The following is an 18,405-nucleotide window of genomic DNA, read 5'->3' as shown; positions in this document are numbered from 1 at the left end:
GTAATCGTGAGAGGCATTTATACATTTTTGAGAAATAGAAATTGAAGAATAACAATTCTACTATATAATAGAAATATTAAGTGAAGTCAGGATCCCAACACCTTTTTATTATATTTTTGAAAAACAACATATTTTCTATTGCTCTATTCGTGCATTTTTAGTTAGTTAATTCACAACTCAACTTTTTCTGATTTTCTCAAATAGAAATTAAAATAAGAAACATATGTAAAATAGATAAACCAATCTTTGTGGGTTCGTCAACTTTCTATATTATTATTTGACAGAGTACGAGTTATAATTTTATATACGCTAGACACTCGTCATACTTCAAGGTATACCTGTCATTACGCTCGCAGGCCTCAGAGTCACCTTCTGTTATTGCGTTTAGTATTGTTTACCTTCATATCAAACAGTGTTGTATTAGATATTCTTAGTATATTTCAATAGAGCTTATGACTCAGTTCCACCGGTTTTGAAATTAGTATGACTATTGTTCCATTTTGGTTTTGTTGTGTTAATTATCAGTTTAATTAATAGTTTAGTCGTTACTTCTGCTAAATTCTCAATGATTGTTAGGCTTACCTAATCTTAGAGACTAGGTGCTATCATGACATCCTAATGTGAAAATTTGAGGTCGTGTCATCCATATAGTATCTTCCTTGCACAAAATAACAGATCTTCTCTAGGATTTTAACAACCCTCCTTTCAAGATATTGAAGAACTTTCCTTCCATAATTTTTGCAGTCTTCTTCTGATATTGTAGTAAACCATTCAATATTTGAAATTTTACTTTCAAATATTATTCCTTCTACGGTGCTTGGAGATTAAATCTCTGAAAATAATCTTCCTTGAATCTATTTTTGCTCATGATATTCTCTTTCCCGTATTTGTTTGGATCTTTACTAACTTCTTTTCCCTTGAACAAACCTGTGTAAGAATAAGATTATCACAAGTAAATGTTCTTTGATTAATAATTATGTTGGTTTGTTATCATCAAAATTAATACATGAAGCCTTGAAGCTAACATGATCAAAATAGACATACAAAAGGCATATGATTCCCTAGAATGGGTGTTTCTTGAACAGGTCCTCACAACAATGAATGTCCCAAAACGATTTCTTAGGTGGATTATGACATGTGTCACCACAGTGTCTTATTCTATTGTGATAAATGGCAGAACAACAGCTCATTTTGATTTTAAACGAGGAGTCAGACAAGGGAACTCTTTGTCCCCATATCTCTTTGTCCTGGCTATGGAATATCTGACAAGACTATTGAAAACTTTGAAGGATAAACCGGACTTCAACTATCATCCCAGATGTGATCAAAAGCTGAACATAGTACAACTGAATTTCGCAGATGATTTTACTCTTATTTTGTAGAGGTGATGTAGTGTCTACTCATATACCATATGAATGCTTTCAACAGTTTTCCAGCTCATCGGGATTGATAGCAAACCAAGACAAAAGCTGTATATATTTTGGAGGGGTTCCAATGGACATACAGCAATAAATTATGCATAACCTGGGTTTCTCCATGGGATCTTTACCTTTCAGATACTTTGGAGTGCCACTATGTGCTAAAAGATTATTAATGGCTCAATATCAACCCCTGCTAGACAAGATGCTTGCAAAGGTAAACCATTGGACAGCAAAATTCTTGTCTTATGCAGGAAAATTGCAATTGATCAAAAGTGTTATGATTGACATCCAGTCCTTTTGGTCGCAGATATTTCCATTGCCAAAAAGGATTATACTGAAGATTGAAACTATCTGCAAGAGGTTCTTATGGACAGGGAAAGCAATAGGAAGGCACTGGTGGTCTGGAAACAACTATGCTGGCCTGAGTTTGCAGGGGAATGAACATCACTAATATCCTCGCATGGAATAGAGCAGCAATTCTTAAGCACCTCTGGAATCTGTGTAAGAAGAAGGATCATTTATGGATACAGCGGATGTACCCATACTATATAAAGCAAGGTGTAGTATGGACTGTCAATGCTAAGCAAGCATCATGGCTAACTCAAAAGATTCTAGGTGCTGCAAAGTACCTAACTGAAGCGAATGTTGGAGTGGAGGAGGTGTTGACGGCAAGAAGTTACTCCATCAGAGACATACAACAAACTTAGGGGAGACTTTCCAAAGGTTGCATGAAGGAAACTGTTATGCAATAATAACAGTAGCCTTAAATGGATCTTTATCGGGTACATAGCCATACATGGTAGGTTATAAACCAGAGATAGGTTTATCAAGTGGGGTATACTAACCAATCTAGTTTGCTCCTTATGTGAAGGAGAAGTAGAGGATCATGAACACCTGTTTTTCAAGTGCAACTACTCAACGGCTTAATGGAGGAAACTACTATACTAGGCTGGAATTAACAGGGATACCAAAGGATGGAATGAGGAGATCAAATGGGCTACAAAGTTTGCATCAGGCGGGCAGTCAGCAGCAGCCATATATAGAATGCTCTTAACGTGTACCATCTCACATATGGCAGGAGAGAAATTAGAGAACCTTTCGCAACCAAAACGGGAGAAGTGAGGACATGGTCAGACTAATAATCCAAGAACTCCATTGTCAAGGGAGTATGAGACCCAACTTAGCAATGAAACTACAGAACTTAAACTTCTATCCTTAGCTAGATTGTCCTTAGGTTTGGTCCTGGTTAGTTTACGTTATTTTCTAAAGTTGGGACTGCATGTCCAACTCTAGAATAAGGGTTTTCTTTCTGCCTAAGCTTTTGGTGAGCAAAGTACCCGACACTTGTACTAGTAAGAAGTAGCAGGTATCGAATGCACTAATCGAGATAAACTACTGCTATTTCAAAATAAGGGCTTCATTTTATCTTTTAAAAATCAGTAACTAATCTTGCAAAATCCTCATACTTGATGCTATATTATACAATAAATATTGACTATTCCTTCCCAAATTACAAATTACATCATTGGTAACAACAAATAAATAAAATGAAAAGGAAAAATATGGTAATATAAAAAAATTCGACGAAATATGTTACATTATCCAATGAGACCTAACAATACTTCAAAACTGGAGATCAAGAACAGATCATCTTCAAGATCTCTTCTTCACAAGAGTGGATGGCAAAATTTGGAGATCAAAGAAAAACTTCATCTTCAAGATCTCTTCACTACTGCGGTAGCAAAGAAAGGGTGGTGGCTGAACTCGAATTGAACCTTAAGCGACGGGTCAAGAGTTCCTAGCCGGGATATAAGACCAAGAGCAACACTGTTATGTTCTGCTACTTGTTCTATACGACGAAGCTCTGACATTTTATCTGGATCATTAGAGAAACTGCTCCTTAGATCCTTTGCACTTCTCTGAGCTTCTTTGAAGCAGTTGTACATAGATAAATTCTGCATAATTATAGAGATCAAGTCACACGCCGAGTGAAAACCATGTCTTGAAACCCCCCCTTCAACCCCTCTCAAAAGTAAAAAAGCAAAAAGAAAGAGCAAGTAATATATAACAAAAAATGATAAACTTGGAAACGCATAGTTAACGACGCCAAGGGGGACTTACCGATAGCCGAGCATGAGCAGTCGTCTCCTGGAATGAATAATAGGAGACATGATCGGGCAGGCAAGCTTTTAGAAGCAACTCAAAGTGCTGGACAAACCTCTGAGGAAAATTGCAAGATTGGTCAAGAACGGAAACGTATATCCTGTTACTTCTAGAACAAGTATATTAGTGAAATCAGATGCAAGCAGCGGCAAAAATGGATGACAAATCATACATTTTTTTTTGGGGGGGGGGGGGGGGGGGTTCAGCTGAATATTAAGTAGGTTACAGAAAAAGACAGGATTCAGGTGTTTTAGTTAGCTACTTGCGAGTACAAACCAAAGTTCCAATAAAAAATATTACAAGTTGTGACGTGACGCACCTCATGCTCACTGTTGAAAGGTCCTGTACTCAGATAGATTTGCCGTTCATTCCTTAAAGCTGCCAGCATCTAGAGGAGGAACCAACAATTTCTCAAGCAATTCAGAATCATTTTGTTAAGTTTAATTAAAAAGCTCACCGCACGCAGTGTGCAGATATGAAAGAGACGCTAAAACTATAATGGGAAAACAAATTTACACGCTGTGAACATAGATGAAAGAGCATCATAAACAAAATTATAAAAAAAATAAAATAAAAAAAAAAACTACTGAATTACCATGGTAAGACCTTCAGCAAGATATACATGGCACTGAAGAAACAAAATTGAAGGTGGAAGTTGATAATCTTTTCCTCCATCTTTTACAAAATCTCTTTTCTTCTTCCCTTTCCTTTTACCTGATAGAAGTCAAATACTAAGATAATGTGTGCCTTCTCTGGTTTCACCGGAAAAAGAAAAGAAGCATAATAATAAACTTCAATTCTATTTTTCTTTTATATCTGTTGGACGAGTAACAAGGCTATTAAAGGAGTGGCAAGCAGGTGCAATACTAAAAAATTTATGCCTTCACAACTTTGGGTTGACCACAATTTTTAAGTCAAACCGTGACATGCGTAGTAAAAAAGAATGAGGTGCCAATGACCATCCTTTTTTCCTTTGATTTATTTTATTTTCTTGGCATTATATTTGATGATAGGTGATCTAATGACATACCATTCTAACTCTATTCAACCAGCCAGCAAAAGAAACAATCCATGACCAAGAAACCTAAACATGAAAACCATGATAAAACAACTACGCCTTAATGCCAAGCTAGTTGGGGTCGGCTGTATGAATCCTCAAAATCATAAATGCTCTGCTTGGGTAAATATACAAGTGTTAATTTATTGTAGTTTTTGGTGTAGGATGCAAATCGTAAATGACGATCACTGCTTGTTGGAGAATCTATCCACTTTTAGAGGAGATAAGTCCAATGACATGGTTGTACATGACTTCCCTTTCTTGGTGCCAGATTACTTTAATGACAAGAAGCTTGAAGCTTCAGTAACTAAATTTTTACTTCTATGAACTTGGTACAGAAAAAGAACAACCTATTAACCAAAGGTTTGTTCCCTTGTACAAGCAACTTTCAGCTAGGGGACAAAAGATGTGGAACAGGTAGGATTCTTACTGATTTCATTGTTTGTCATCGTCCGCATATGTGTTTTCTCCGCAAGCTTGATCAGGATAATATACATGTACCAGTAGACCATACAATATTCACCAGCGGAATACAAGTCTAATTCAAAGCCCAACATCAGGAAACGGGAAGCTATCCAGTATGTTTGCTCCTCAACCCATATGAGAATGTGTCTGCATATCTTCATACAAATATTCTGTGACAGTTGGAAAACGAGTGAATAGTCTCAATAAGAAAAGAAGTTGACTGACAAGATGACAGAGCAAGAAAGCAGCAGAAATCTCCACTTTGAAAAAATAGCGACAAGTGAACACACTATAGCAGCACTATAACTATAAACAATAGTGCACTATAGTTGCAGATAGAATATTCACCTCGTTACTTGAAGTGGTTAAGATATCTCCAAACTCTTTCCTAAAAGCCAGTTCCAGCTAAGGGGAAATAAAAAAGAAACAAATGTACAATTCAGTTCCCAGGAAGGCAAATAACAACAAAAAAAATAACATACTCCAGATGACAGCTGCAGCAGCATGCAAAGATTCTATCGAATGCTAAACAACAAAAGAAAAGGCTACGTACATAAAAAAAGGATCATGAACAAACACACACACACACACACACACACACACACACATATATATATAGAGAGAGAGAAGGGTTTGCAGCTTAACAATTATGTGAATAGCTACATTTCTTCTTTTTGTTCTTTTTATTTATGTATTTTTTTTTCTTTGGGGTTTGTGGGGGGGGATAAGCCAAAAGGCTATATAACTTTGTTTGAGACGACGTGTATGACATGTCGAATTACTAAAGATCATTTAGCAACAAGTACACCTCAATCAAAACTAGATGAGGTCGGCTCTATGAATCATCAATATCCAATCTGCCCCTTTGGGCCATTTCAATACAATACTCAAATACCGTGTTTTAAGCCATATTAGGGTTCTCTAAAACTAGAGGTTCTCTACATTTTCTATTGATTTACAAATCTTTAAACAAACTACTAAAAATCATTAAGCAAAGCTACTAAAATTTGTAACAAATACCAGGTTACTAAAATGAGTACTATAACATCTAAGCAAAACATAAAACATTTGGGTAATATCCAAGTTCTATATCTACTCTTAACAGCCAAAAAACAACAACAACAACAACAACAAGCCTAGTATTTTCCCACAAGTGGGGTCTGGGGAGGATGAGGTGAATATTAATTAAATTGATTCCCACTAGCACCTTAACTAATGAATCCCGCATCAAAGCACAAGGCATAGGAATTCAATGCAACCTTAGGCAAAACATACCCTAATGTAAACCAACATAAAGATAAATATTTCCCTTCATTTTCGACTTGTGTTCCGCACCAATCGTCATGCTTAAATCTAAGTAAAGAAACATTTTAAGGGCTTGCATTTACTAATTTTAAGTTATTTTAATCTGCCAACTGAACATGAGAAAGAGTTCAAATTCTCCTTATCTTCCTTTTCCATCCAAACGGGGAGCAGATATCCATGCAAGAATCTAAGATGTAGGGAGCCACAAAATTTATGAAGAATAATGATCATGATTAGAGAGAAAGAGACAAATACACAAGGAGAAGTACAAATGGGATGAGAACCAGCATTTTGACAAGTGTATACTGTACAAACCTGTACGTGTATGATACGCCAATCTTGCAAAATCTTTCCAAGTTTACGCCTTTGCCAGGAAATATTTGTACAAAGAACTCGAAGAAAAGTGATCAATAACTGTACAAAAACATGTTATTGAAGGTGACAGATCTCGTTAAATTTGATAAGCAGAATATTAACCTATTCAACGGCAAATAAAACCCAAAACAGATTAGCTTGACATTTTAACAGTACCAATACCAGGAAAAGGCTCAGAAAGTTTTTAGATATATCTCTTATTAAGAAGCACTGGACATAGAAAGTTCAAAATCTACCACTAATAAATTCATGTTTTTACCTGCCCAAGTTGTACAAGAGTTTCATTCTTCTGAATATCATGGTTCTTCGCCACCTCAGGTAACAAAGAAGCTTTACAAATCACAGCAAAGACAGGATCACGCCCATAGAGCTTTGCATCTTGAATCAGCAAATGCTGTTGATTAGTCTTTCAACATGAGAATATCATTGTGGAAAAGATAATATATATCTGAATTGTAAGGTAAACAAGTAAAGAAATGAACTTGAATCACTAAATCTGAGATATGAACCTTCACCCCCCCCCCCACCCCCCCACCACACACACAACACACAAAAAAACCCAGCCCAACTGATATATGAATAATCTTTCAGTGACATCTTTCTTCATGTGAATTCAGCAAGCAAATAAATTGTACTCCCTCCGTTTCAAATTAGACGAGGTACTTTCCTTTTTAGCTTGTTCCAAAATAAATGACACATTTCTAAATTTGAAAATAATTTAACTTTAAACTATTCATTTTACCTATTTTACCCTTAATGAGAAGCTTTTATAACCACACAAATGTCATGACCCCACAAAGCTTTTAGCCCTTAAGCTTTTAAGACCACAAGTTTCAAAAGTCTTCCTTTTTTTTTTCTTAAACTTCGTGCAGAATCAAACTACATCATCCAAATTGAAACGGATAAAGTATTAATTAGTGATAACTCTAAGAGTTAATGCCAACCTTTTGTTTCACAGCTACAAGGCTTGTTCAGCCATAAGTAGGCCCATACATAATAAAGATGAGATTTGGAGATAGATTGAGGAAATGGATCAAATTTTGCATTTCTACTATCAAGTACTTGGAATTAGTGAATGATAATCCAATGTGGATTTTTTGGTGGTTCGCGAGGCTTGGGACAGGGGGGCCCACATCAGTTATGATGTTTATCTTTGGTTATGGAAGCGTCAGTTGTGGCAAACGGTTAGTTGAGGGACCTCGGATAGGGGGCAACACCACGTGAGAGTCTCATACCTATTGTTTGCAACAAGTACTAATATGGTTTCAGGCGGTGTCAAGCCTCAAAATGAACCTTAGGAAGTGTGAAATCATCCCGGTGGACATAGTGGAGAACATTGACAATTTATCACAATGACTTAATTGCAGGGTTGGAGCTCTTCCCATTACCTTCCCGGGCTTACCCTTAGGCGCATCCAATAAGGAGCAAGCAACATGGAATTTGGTGATAGAAAGGGCAGAGAAGAGGCTCGCAAGATGGCAAAAGAGATATTTGTTATAATGAGGAAACGAAGTAATAATCAGGAGCACATTATCGAGCACTCCCACATACTTTGTGCACTTTTTATAAGCACCTGCATGTGTTACAGGTGAACTGGAAAAACTTTAAAAAAAACTTCCTATGTGACTCGGCAAATGGCACTAGAAAGTTTCACTTGGTTTGTTGGGAGACCGTAACAAACCCAAAGAGTTGTGGCGACCTTGGGTAAAAGATCCCTGGATTTTTAACAACGCCCTATTAAGGAAATGATTATGTAAAATTCGAGATAGAGGAGCATGCTCTATGGTGGGAGGTGATAGTAAAAAAATATGGGATTGTAGAAGGGGATCGGAGGACAAAAAATATCATACTCCCTTTCTGTGTGCGCACTGTGGAGGAATGCTTTGAAGGCATGGGAAGAATTTAGTGGCAACATCACATATAGGGGTGGGAAAAGGGAGCAGAATTAGTGTTTAGGGGTATAGGTTTGGGGGGGGGGGGGGGGGGATAATGTTTTGAGATTCACATTTCCTAACATCTATAGTATTTCAAGCAAAAAGGAGGATGACAATCCAACAGGTTCAGAGGTGTACAGGAACGGGAGTTTCATTAGGAGATAAGGTTTAGAAAGAACCTTCAAGATTGGGAGGTTGTGAAATTTCTTATATCGCATGACAACCAGAATTCTGAGAGGTAGGAGGTGGGGAGTAGTAGTGGATTGTTTTTAATAAAGTCCTATTATAGTAAACTATTGACCAGAGAGGAATCAACATTTCCACATCAAAGGATTAAGATTCCAAAGACTCCAAGAAAGGTGTGTTTATTCACCTTGTTGGCATTTCTTTTTTTTATATATAAAGTAAGTGATTTCAATAGATGGCATGAAGAAGATGCAAGAAGTACATGATTTGGCATTTGAGCTTACAAAAAATATTCCGGCTCCTATACATAATTGGCTAAGCCAGAGTTAAGGAACTAATGAAATCCAAAAGATGATCAATATTGTTGATAGGGTACAGTCTAGACCAACAAAACAAATTGGCAATACACAGAGCCTTTAAAGAACCTATAGGAGTTGAGTTTCCACCAAAACATCTCTTGTTTCTCTCTGTTCAAATGCACCAAAAAATACAAGCAGGGACCATTGACCAGATTTTTCCGATGGCCTTATCAACTCTCCATAAACTCCAGCTCTTATAAGCATCCTTGACTGTGTAAGGGGTGACCCATTTGAGACCAAAAAGGCAAAAAAACATGTACCATATGTCTGAAGCCACCTCACAGTGTAGGAGCAAGTGGCAGGTACTGTCAGTTTTCTTTTGACACCTTGTTGGCATTTCTTCACTTTGTTGGCAGCAACGGGAGCAATTTTAACAGCTGAAAACTTGAGGAATACGATGATTACATATAACGGCTGGTGTTTTATGCGCTAGAGTTCGGATGAAGATGTGGACCATCTTCTTTTACATTGTCAGATAGTATCTCGTTTATGGTGAAAGATTTTTTGATGGTTCAGGCTACAATAGTTGATGCCACGCCAATGAAGGAGGCACTATTCAGCTGGGCTTTAGAAGACAAAGGGCGTAAGATGTAGCTCGACTAGCACTCATTTTGGTTGTATGAAAAGAAAGAAGGAAATATAAGAGTTTTTAAAGGGTAAAAAATAATCTTGTACAATATTTAAGGAATAGCCTCTTGTCCCTCATTTCTTTTAGGTGCATCCATGACATCCCAATTTGCACAAGAAAATTGGGCGTCTTCGCAGAGAATCATATTTCTTCGTAAATTCTCTACTTTTTGGTGAATCACTTGTATACGGGAGTTTTTCTTCCCATCGTCGATAAAATTGTTTTACCTTATTAGAAAAAATAAGGTTCTGGTAATCATTAAATACTATGCAAAAACTTTTATTAAAATTGAACATCAGAGTTCCCCAAAAACTTTTAGAGAAAAGATAAGCATATAGTAGCTTAATAAAAGTCCTTGTTGATGTGCAAATTTCCACTCATGCCGTTGCGACACATAGCAAGATGCATTAGCATGAAAACGGAAGTTATTATGTGCATATGTTTGCAAAATCATTGCGGTGCACAATGACATTAGGAGCATAAAAATATAAACCTTCAGTCATTTACAGTTCAATTTCATGGCTTAACAGCTAGGCTTAAATTTAAGAATACTCCTCGATTAACTCTAAGAATCCATTAGAATTTACATGTGCTAGAAACTTACCTGGAGATGAGCTCTAGCAACCAATTCCGGTTGAAACTTTTGAAACTCGACCACAAATCGTAAAACACCTTCAAAGACTGGATCCATATTGTAGGAACATATGATCTCTAGCTCATGAAGAAGCTTTTGGAAATATTCAACTGCCTGGTAGATGAATTGCAACGTTAATTATTTATTGTACTACTTAGATCAGAGCAAAGTGCTTCTACACTTTTTCAAGCCTTACCTTCTTCCACCTAATTGTCTGGATAGCACGAGGTGGAGTTGGAGCTGACAATCTACTGTTTAAAGTAGAATCAAACCCGATAGGTTGACAACCTGAAGCAGTTGTTTCATTTTCTGTTCCATCTTCCAGTGTTCCTTGTGCAACGGTAGACCTCAAGAATTCTACTGATTCACTCGTGGAATCCAACTCTTGAAAGCAACAAGCAATATGTTTCTTTGCCAATTCCAAGCCTCTGCCTTGTGGTCTCTTCATATTTGTCACAACATGGTACAAGTGCTGGAAACCCGAAGTCAAAAAATATTACGGCCTGATACATACATTTTTTTTTTCAAAATGAATAAAAATGCAATAATGTAGAATCACTATGCCTCACTCCTTTTTTCTTTAATCAGTGGTGGGATATACCAGCAAAAGCTCTTACAGTTAGAAGTTGGAGCAGTCGAACACAATTTTATTTGATAACACTTTCTCCATATGATGAAGATAAAAAGACAGCTTGACCTATGACAGAATTCTATTGAAATGACAACACAGAGTAAGACCTTACGAAAACGTAATCGGCATAACAAAGCTTTGCAGAATCCTTCCTCCAAATCAGGGTTATTTTGTAATGGTTCTATATCTGCACAAAAAGAAGCAAGCCATAAGAATGGTTGTCAATGAGATTAGCATTGTTAAAGTTGACTGAGGTTCCTGCAGTTTTCTCCATGAGAAGGATACTTTTTGATCACGTCATGCTTTTGTAACTATGATTTTCAGAAAATATAGAGTCTGTTTTCCTTAAAATGGTTTTGTTCATTAGAAATAAAAGAGCACCGGATTTTGGAGGACCAAACTTATTTTTTAGTAAAAGGAAAAAAGTATCAACAAACAAAAGAACCAAAATAGTTCCTTTTTCTCAAAGTAAAAAAGGAATGGTGAAATACTTTGGACGAGTTTCTATTTTCCTGAAGTCAACTGTAAAATTAGAATTAAAGTTTGTGTTTTCCAAGCATGATGTAAATAATTCTTCCATTTTCTTTGATAAGGTAAAAAGTAAAATCATTCTTCCTTTAGCATCACACCAGCGGAAAAGTACATAGCACAGACCATTATGCACTATCTAGCATAGAATTTATCAGCAACAGGAAATATAGGTTTGACATTTAAAGTATTTTATGCTTAAGGTTGCATAAGAAAATGTTCAATCTCACCATGCTCAATAACTACCTTCTGTAACTCTCTTCCTAGACAATGTAGATTTACAAGCCCGTAGTTGACGAGCAATTGTTTCTTCAACTGCATGTAGCATTGTTAAACATTTGTCATCTCCATCCACCTTTAGAGGAAGGCCATGTGTCATAGTGAAGAGATCTTCTTCCTGACAAAAAGACAATAAGACACAATGATAGTCAACAACAACAAAAAGAATCCGAGCACAAATTACTTGAAGAATGTAAATGACTGAGCTTTTTAGTAGAAAATAAAAATCTGTTCAAAGAAAAGGGGTATTAGAATGAGGACTAGATGTCCTTAAACCTAAGACGGAGTTAACTAGACGAGCAACTACCACATAATTGCAGATCAGTAAATGGTATTAAGAAATAGACATTTCATTACATTTTTTTTGGATCAGGAAAGAAATAGACATATTTCATTACACTACATAAAAGAGAGGGAGACAGCCTTCCTATCCCTTGCAGTAATGGAACACTTTTTATATTCTTTTTTTTTTTTTTTTTTTTTGGGGGGGGGGGGTGGTTATGATGGTGGTGTGCGGCCAGCTTGCAAGTACCTCGCTATTCTCCCGGGTACCTGCTACCTTCCACCAACACAGGAATAGGGAGGAGCAGAAGCAAAAATTTTATTGAAGGGACAAGATGCTTAGGACTCACCTGGATAATGATATAAAAGAAAAAGCCTTTCATAATCCATATTCTTTTATAAGTAAGACGACTTTCATAAATCCATATTGTGTAGTGGATTCTTCAAATGGGTGGTGTAATCCTATTATCTTAACCAAATGGCAACCTATCCACCACCACCGCCTTTCCAAATCCCCCAAATATAAAGGAAAAGGATAAAAACCGATCTTGGGCATTCCATCATTGCACACCCACCAAGTACAACTCATAAAAATTAGATGTATCTCCACTAAATCTGTCTGTCCTTCCTATGAAGCAGCCACCAAATGTTTGATAGTTAATAACTTACAGACTCGCACTATAAAATGACAAGGATACCTTTAGTACATTCTACCACATTGAGTGTTTCATAGTTCTATAATGATATACCAGTGAATAACAAAAAGGTATTGACTTCAAAACCAATTGCAAGTATATCATACTGGAATACAACAGAAAACAAACATGGATTGCTATTTGATAACGGTATTACAATGATCAATGGTGCAGAAACATGCTGCAAAGCAGAAGTGGACGAAGGAACCTCAGAAATGGTTCACATAAAAGCTACTCAACTTTCTTTACTGTCATCACTATTTTAGGATGAAAGTGAAGAATAGATGTTTCAATTCTATGGTTTGGAGATGGAAATTGCAGTCATCCCTCCTACGTGCATGTAGACACGGAGAAATTGCACTATCATAAGTTTGCAATTACAAAAGGGCCAAGACTTGTAAGTAAACTATTTCGAGAAACATCATATTCATCACTTATCTAAAAGAAATAGAACACATCCATCACCTTCTTAAATATGTTCAAGAGGACACCAAATGGTACTAAACATTAAAGAGTTGTATGGTGCTTACTTCATTTGTACGTGTATCTGAGACTGTGGAAACCACCGCATTGCAGGTTGCACGAATGACGTTGCAATATGAATGTAGTAGTGCATGGGATGACGTTATATCAGGCCTCAAAAGGTATAAGCAAGAAAAAACAGTTTGAGCCAGTGAACAACCCTTATGCCATGTTGCCTGCATTCCAAATATATCAGCCAAAACATACTTCTTGTTCGGCTACTAACAGCTTAGTGTAAGAAGCTAGGAGTACCTCACAAGCAAGAAGATGATCCATAATATCAATGGTACGTTGAACATCAACTGTTTTGTCAAAACTCAAAGGAATAGGAGCAGCACCATATTCAATAGCTTCATCTACTGAATAGTATGTACGAACCATGCCAGAATCCATCTTTGGGTCCATTATCTAGTTCAATTTTATGAAACATGAAAGATAGTGTATCATCATGAAGAAAAAAAATATTCATCAATATATGACAAAAAATAAAAACATATCAAGCAGATTCTACCAGAGAATATCCAAGAAGTCTATATCGTTTCACATAAGTATCAAGAAAAAACAAAAAGAAATGATTGGTGTCATCCTCAAGATAGTCAGAGAATTCAAGGAAAGACACAAAAGTATAAATGTGATATTCAGAGAATTCAAGGAAAGACACAAAAAAATATAAATGCAAAATTACCTCTAACGCAGACATGGCAGCAAAAAGATTAAAATTCCCCCCGTGCATGAGCTCTCCATCTCGAAGATCTAGGACCAAATAATTCGAAACCTTAGTGTAAGAGTCACATAAGGCAATGTTCTTCCTTGAATTACACAGACATAGATGATATTTGACCACATAAAGAATAATGAGACCCCAAGACCTCATCAAGGTCACTATTTGAATTTATAGCTTCTGAAAAAACCCTTCTTTTCCTTCCAACTCAAATGTCATATCTAATATAATAATGCATAACTTCCTCACCTTAAAAATATAAATAGAATTTTATAAACAAAAAATGTCATGTTCTTCAAATACAACCTTTGTATTCAACAAAGTTGCTTCTCCTATCATTACATCTCGCAATCTAATTGAATAAACGTAAAGCAATAAACCCAGTTTAACCATTCCGATTTCTTTTACAACATAAACATCTTTTACCAAAGTAATTTAAACAAATTGCGGTCAGTATACTAACACCATATATGGTACTTCAATAACATGATTACTCCCTTTTTCACATTTTATGTGGCATAATTTGTAAGGAGAGGCACAGATGTCCCGGTAAAGAGGTGTGAGAGGTTGGTCTTTGAGGGTCTAAAGGAGAGGTAGAGGTAGGCCGAAGAAGTATTGGGGAGAGGTGTTTAGGCAAGACACCGCGATTCTCCAGCTTACCGAGAATATGACCCTGGATAGGAAGGTGTGGATGTCGAGAATTAAGGCAGTAGGCTATGTAACTGAGTGTTGTCCTTGCTCGTTCCAGTAGTTTTAATGCATCCCTCAATGTTAGTCTTGTATTTTCTTATTATTAGATTTCTGTTATTGCTTATTATTTCTTTTGCTTCAGTTTCTGTTTGGTTTGCTGGTGTTGTTGCTTGCTGTTATTCCTTCCTCTCTCTCCTGAGCCGAGGAGCCGAGGGTCTTTCGAAAATAATCTCTTTACCTTTTTCGGGTAGGGGTAAGTTTTGTGTATATTTTAACTTCCCAAACCCCACTAGTGGGATTAAACTGGGTTTGTTGTTGTTGTTGTTGTTTTACCCGCACAAATATATATGGTTTCTATTTTCTTACTCCTCATAAAATGGGAAGGAGGGAGTATTAGATAAAAACATCAATATTTTCTAGCTCTACCTTATCTCAACTTCTCTATAGTATCATATACCAACTTTTTTTCATAAAATTCAAAAGTTTGATATGGATACACCAAGAATCTCTAATGGGGCAGCATATTTTCTGAAGAAAAACAAATCCAAGATTTTAAAAAAAAACAGATATATATATATATATATATATATATATATATATATATATATATATATATATATATATATATATATATAGTGATTAAAGTAGAAAAAATACCATTGCAGGCAAGGTGTAGAAGGGAGGAAGCATCAGCCCAAACAGTTTGTTCACCGGAAGGGATTGAAGGGCAAATTGGTACTTCTCTATCTCCTTCAGCTTCAGAAATTTCAGCCATTTTATCCAAACTGAAAAAATCTTATCTGGGTATTTGCTTGATTTTGTAATGAGGCTCTGAAAGTTGGATTCTTGAAACTAAAAGCAGTGTACTACAACAGCTCTGCAATAGGGAAAGAGAAAGAGGACGCTAATTGGTAGGGCAAGTAATGGGTCGGATCCTGTCGGACTTGGATCTTCACAATCCGATTTAATCATTCTTTTCTTTTTTTCTCGTGTTCTTCTTGTATAAAAAAGAAAGTACAAAACGAGAAAAATTAATTTCTCCACTTTTTTCTTCTAATTTGGTTTAATATTCAATTTGATACTTAGATATTTTTAATTTCGTATAAAATAAGTGTTTTAAACATATTTGATTATTGGTTTATATTCAATTTGATACTTAGATATTTTCAATTTCATATAAAATGAGTGTTTTAAATGTATTCGATTATTAGTTAAGTTTATGGGGTCATATGGTTGAGTTAGGCACAAAGACATATTCAAAATTTAAACTCTATGGTTCTTGGTTCATATTTAAGGTTCTAAGTATTGAATATATCTTGTTTTTTATTTTTTCTTGTAAATTTAATGAATTTTTACATATAAATTTATCATGTATATCAAAAATTACGGGTTCAATTAAACTAGTCTCTAACATACGCCCTTGGTTAGGCATAATGCATGAATACACATATGGTTGATTAGGTATGATACACACATATAAGAAGCATAAATTTAATTAAGAAATAATAACAACAACAATAATAATAATAATAATAATAATAATAATAATAATAATAATAATAATAATAATAATAATAAGTCCTGTATTTTTCTCTCCTCTCCCCCTTTGTCTTCTTCTTACTTTAATTTATTTTCCTCTCTTCTTCATGTCAATTTTCCCTCCCTCTCATTTCCTCTTCTTCTTTCTATTTCTTTTACCCTTCTTGTTGTCAATTTCTTTCGCATCTTATCCTTTGCATTTATCCTTTGCATTTATCGTTATGATAATGTTAACTTTTTATAATTTGATGATAAACATGCATTTACACTTGGATGTGAATAGGAACCTTATACGATGGTATGCGGATACTCTACATCATTTCGACTTTTGCTAGCACAACTCCTGTGTTAATGTAAAAGTTATTGATTTTCTAACTATTCCATGTTACCATTTTCTATTTAGAACTAGTACATCTAAAAGGCCTCAATTTGTTCGTATTTTGATTCTCATACTATTTGTTGGACCCATTACAATATTAAAAATACAGTATAGATGGGTGGTAGCGTATTGTGGTAGATGGAAGGAAAAAAATTAAAACAATGAAAAGATGCTAGTCAAAAATTGAGGAGGAGAAATGTGGATGCATTTGAGATTTTTTGTAATGGCCTAGATTATTATTTGCTACGGCCCAACCTTTAAGATCACATGATTTTATTCCCGTGGGTTGTAGTTAAAAAATGTCACAATGCTTGAATTCATGTACCTTCTTATGTGCCGCCTAACTTTCACGGATGTGAGATTTGTTAAATGCGAGTATTATAAACAAAACCCACTTTCGCATTCAATTGCTAACGGTCTGTGAGCCGTTACAGTCACTTGTAGAGACGCAGCCTTCTTGCACATATTTGCCATATCACTATACTAGGTGTCACGGGGCGATTTTTGTCAGCCCAAAGTTACACGCGCGTGACAGTCAAGTTGCGCACTTAACTCAGCCTTCCTAATATTTAATCAAATTTTCAGCAAGTTTGCACTTAAAATTATTTTAGGCAGCAAAGTAAAGAGAACACAATCAAATACGGGAAAATCTCAACCTTTGTGTTAATTCGAAAACTTAAAGGAAAACCTCACTTGACTATGATCATAAGTCGATCATAGCCCCACTTTGACAAAGAACAGAAGTCATTTATTAGCCAACACTAAGACATGCCCAATGCCTAACCTTAGTCCCTTTTGAAACACTTAGAAACCCTCACATTTCACTCTTGTTTCCCTTTTTAATTTCACATAAAATTCCCCACACAAATCTATTTATAGCACATATTTATAGCACATAGGCACATATTTATAGCACATAGGCAGCCTTTGGCACTTGACAACACATTGACACTTGTTGTCTACAGCTTTTGCCACTTGGCGGGCTAATGCTAAATCTGTTCTTATCTTATAGCTGACATCCCCAACTACATAGGCCATGATCTACACAAAATGATAGTGGATACAAGCATAAAACTGTCATAGGTACAAGTAGTTATAAAAAGGTAATCGCCCACTACTTTGGCATGTGCATTGCATCTGCATTTTTGTTGGCCAGCTGCTGCACGCCCAAGGCTGGCATTGCGTTCATCCTTGGCTCCTTTTGACATTGCTCCGCAACAATGTCTTGCCCGCAACCCGCCGCTCATGACTTTGCCGCACACGCCCGACGCCACTGTCGCCCGCACATGTCTTGGCCGAGTTTCTGTCTTGTTCATATCAACCCTTGTTTCACCCATGTCAATGCTTGTATTTTGCTTCACATAGCTGTATCTTAGCTATTGAAATCATTTGCTATCATCCCACACTGCTTTGCCTTATCTTAGCCCGCACTTGGCATCGCCACAACCCAAAGTGCTCGTGCCACTGACTTTGGCGCACATGATATGACATGCCGCTCCAACTTGCCCACACTGCCTTGTCAAGCCTTTGCCAAGCATGTCTTGCCTGCCCCAAGACCTTGGCCAATACTTGCACACTATAGCCCACATGACAATGCCTTGCCCCTTGTCCT

The 18,405-nt window shown here is 36.2% G+C and overlaps 1 protein-coding gene across 1 annotated transcript; it reads right to left on the bottom strand.

Moving 5' to 3' along the window:
* Positions 1–2,865: 2,865 nt before the first annotated feature.
* LOC104101008 (uncharacterized) lies at positions 2,866–15,850 on the bottom strand. Its single transcript, XM_009608408.4, has 16 exons — positions 15,533–15,850; positions 14,150–14,217; positions 13,717–13,872; positions 13,473–13,640; positions 11,933–12,083; positions 11,266–11,345; positions 10,724–10,999; positions 10,498–10,641; positions 7,046–7,180; positions 6,727–6,825; positions 5,455–5,511; positions 5,072–5,276; positions 4,180–4,298; positions 3,904–3,972; positions 3,543–3,641; positions 2,866–3,376 (listed from the first exon to the last, which is right to left on the bottom strand). Exons 1-16 carry the CDS (start codon positions 15,648–15,650, stop codon positions 3,137–3,139), a joined length of 2,184 nt encoding a protein of 727 aa, XP_009606703.1. The 5' UTR covers positions 15,651–15,850; the 3' UTR covers positions 2,866–3,136.
* Positions 15,851–18,405: the final 2,555 nt, after the last annotated feature.

Source organism: Nicotiana tomentosiformis, chromosome 11 (genome assembly GCF_000390325.3).
Source record: "Nicotiana tomentosiformis chromosome 11, ASM39032v3, whole genome shotgun sequence".
In the NCBI taxonomy this organism is placed as follows: domain Eukaryota; kingdom Viridiplantae; phylum Streptophyta; class Magnoliopsida; order Solanales; family Solanaceae; genus Nicotiana; species Nicotiana tomentosiformis.
This window is presented reverse-complemented; position numbering and strand designations above follow the sequence as displayed.

Excerpts from the sequence above, each read along its gene's own strand:
- LOC104101008 (XM_009608408.4), bottom strand. The coding sequence starts at position 15,650 with ATGGCTGAAATTTCTGAAGCTGAAGGAGATAGAGAAGTACCAATTTGC. Across the intron at positions 11,346-11,932 it reads TAGGAAGAGAGTTACAGAAG|ATATAGAACCATTACAAAAT; the intron begins GTAGTTATTGAG and ends CTTTTTGTGCAG. Across the intron at positions 3,377-3,542 it reads CTGCTCATGCTCGGCTATCG|AATTTATCTATGTACAACTG; the intron begins GTAAGTCCCCCT and ends ATAATTATGCAG.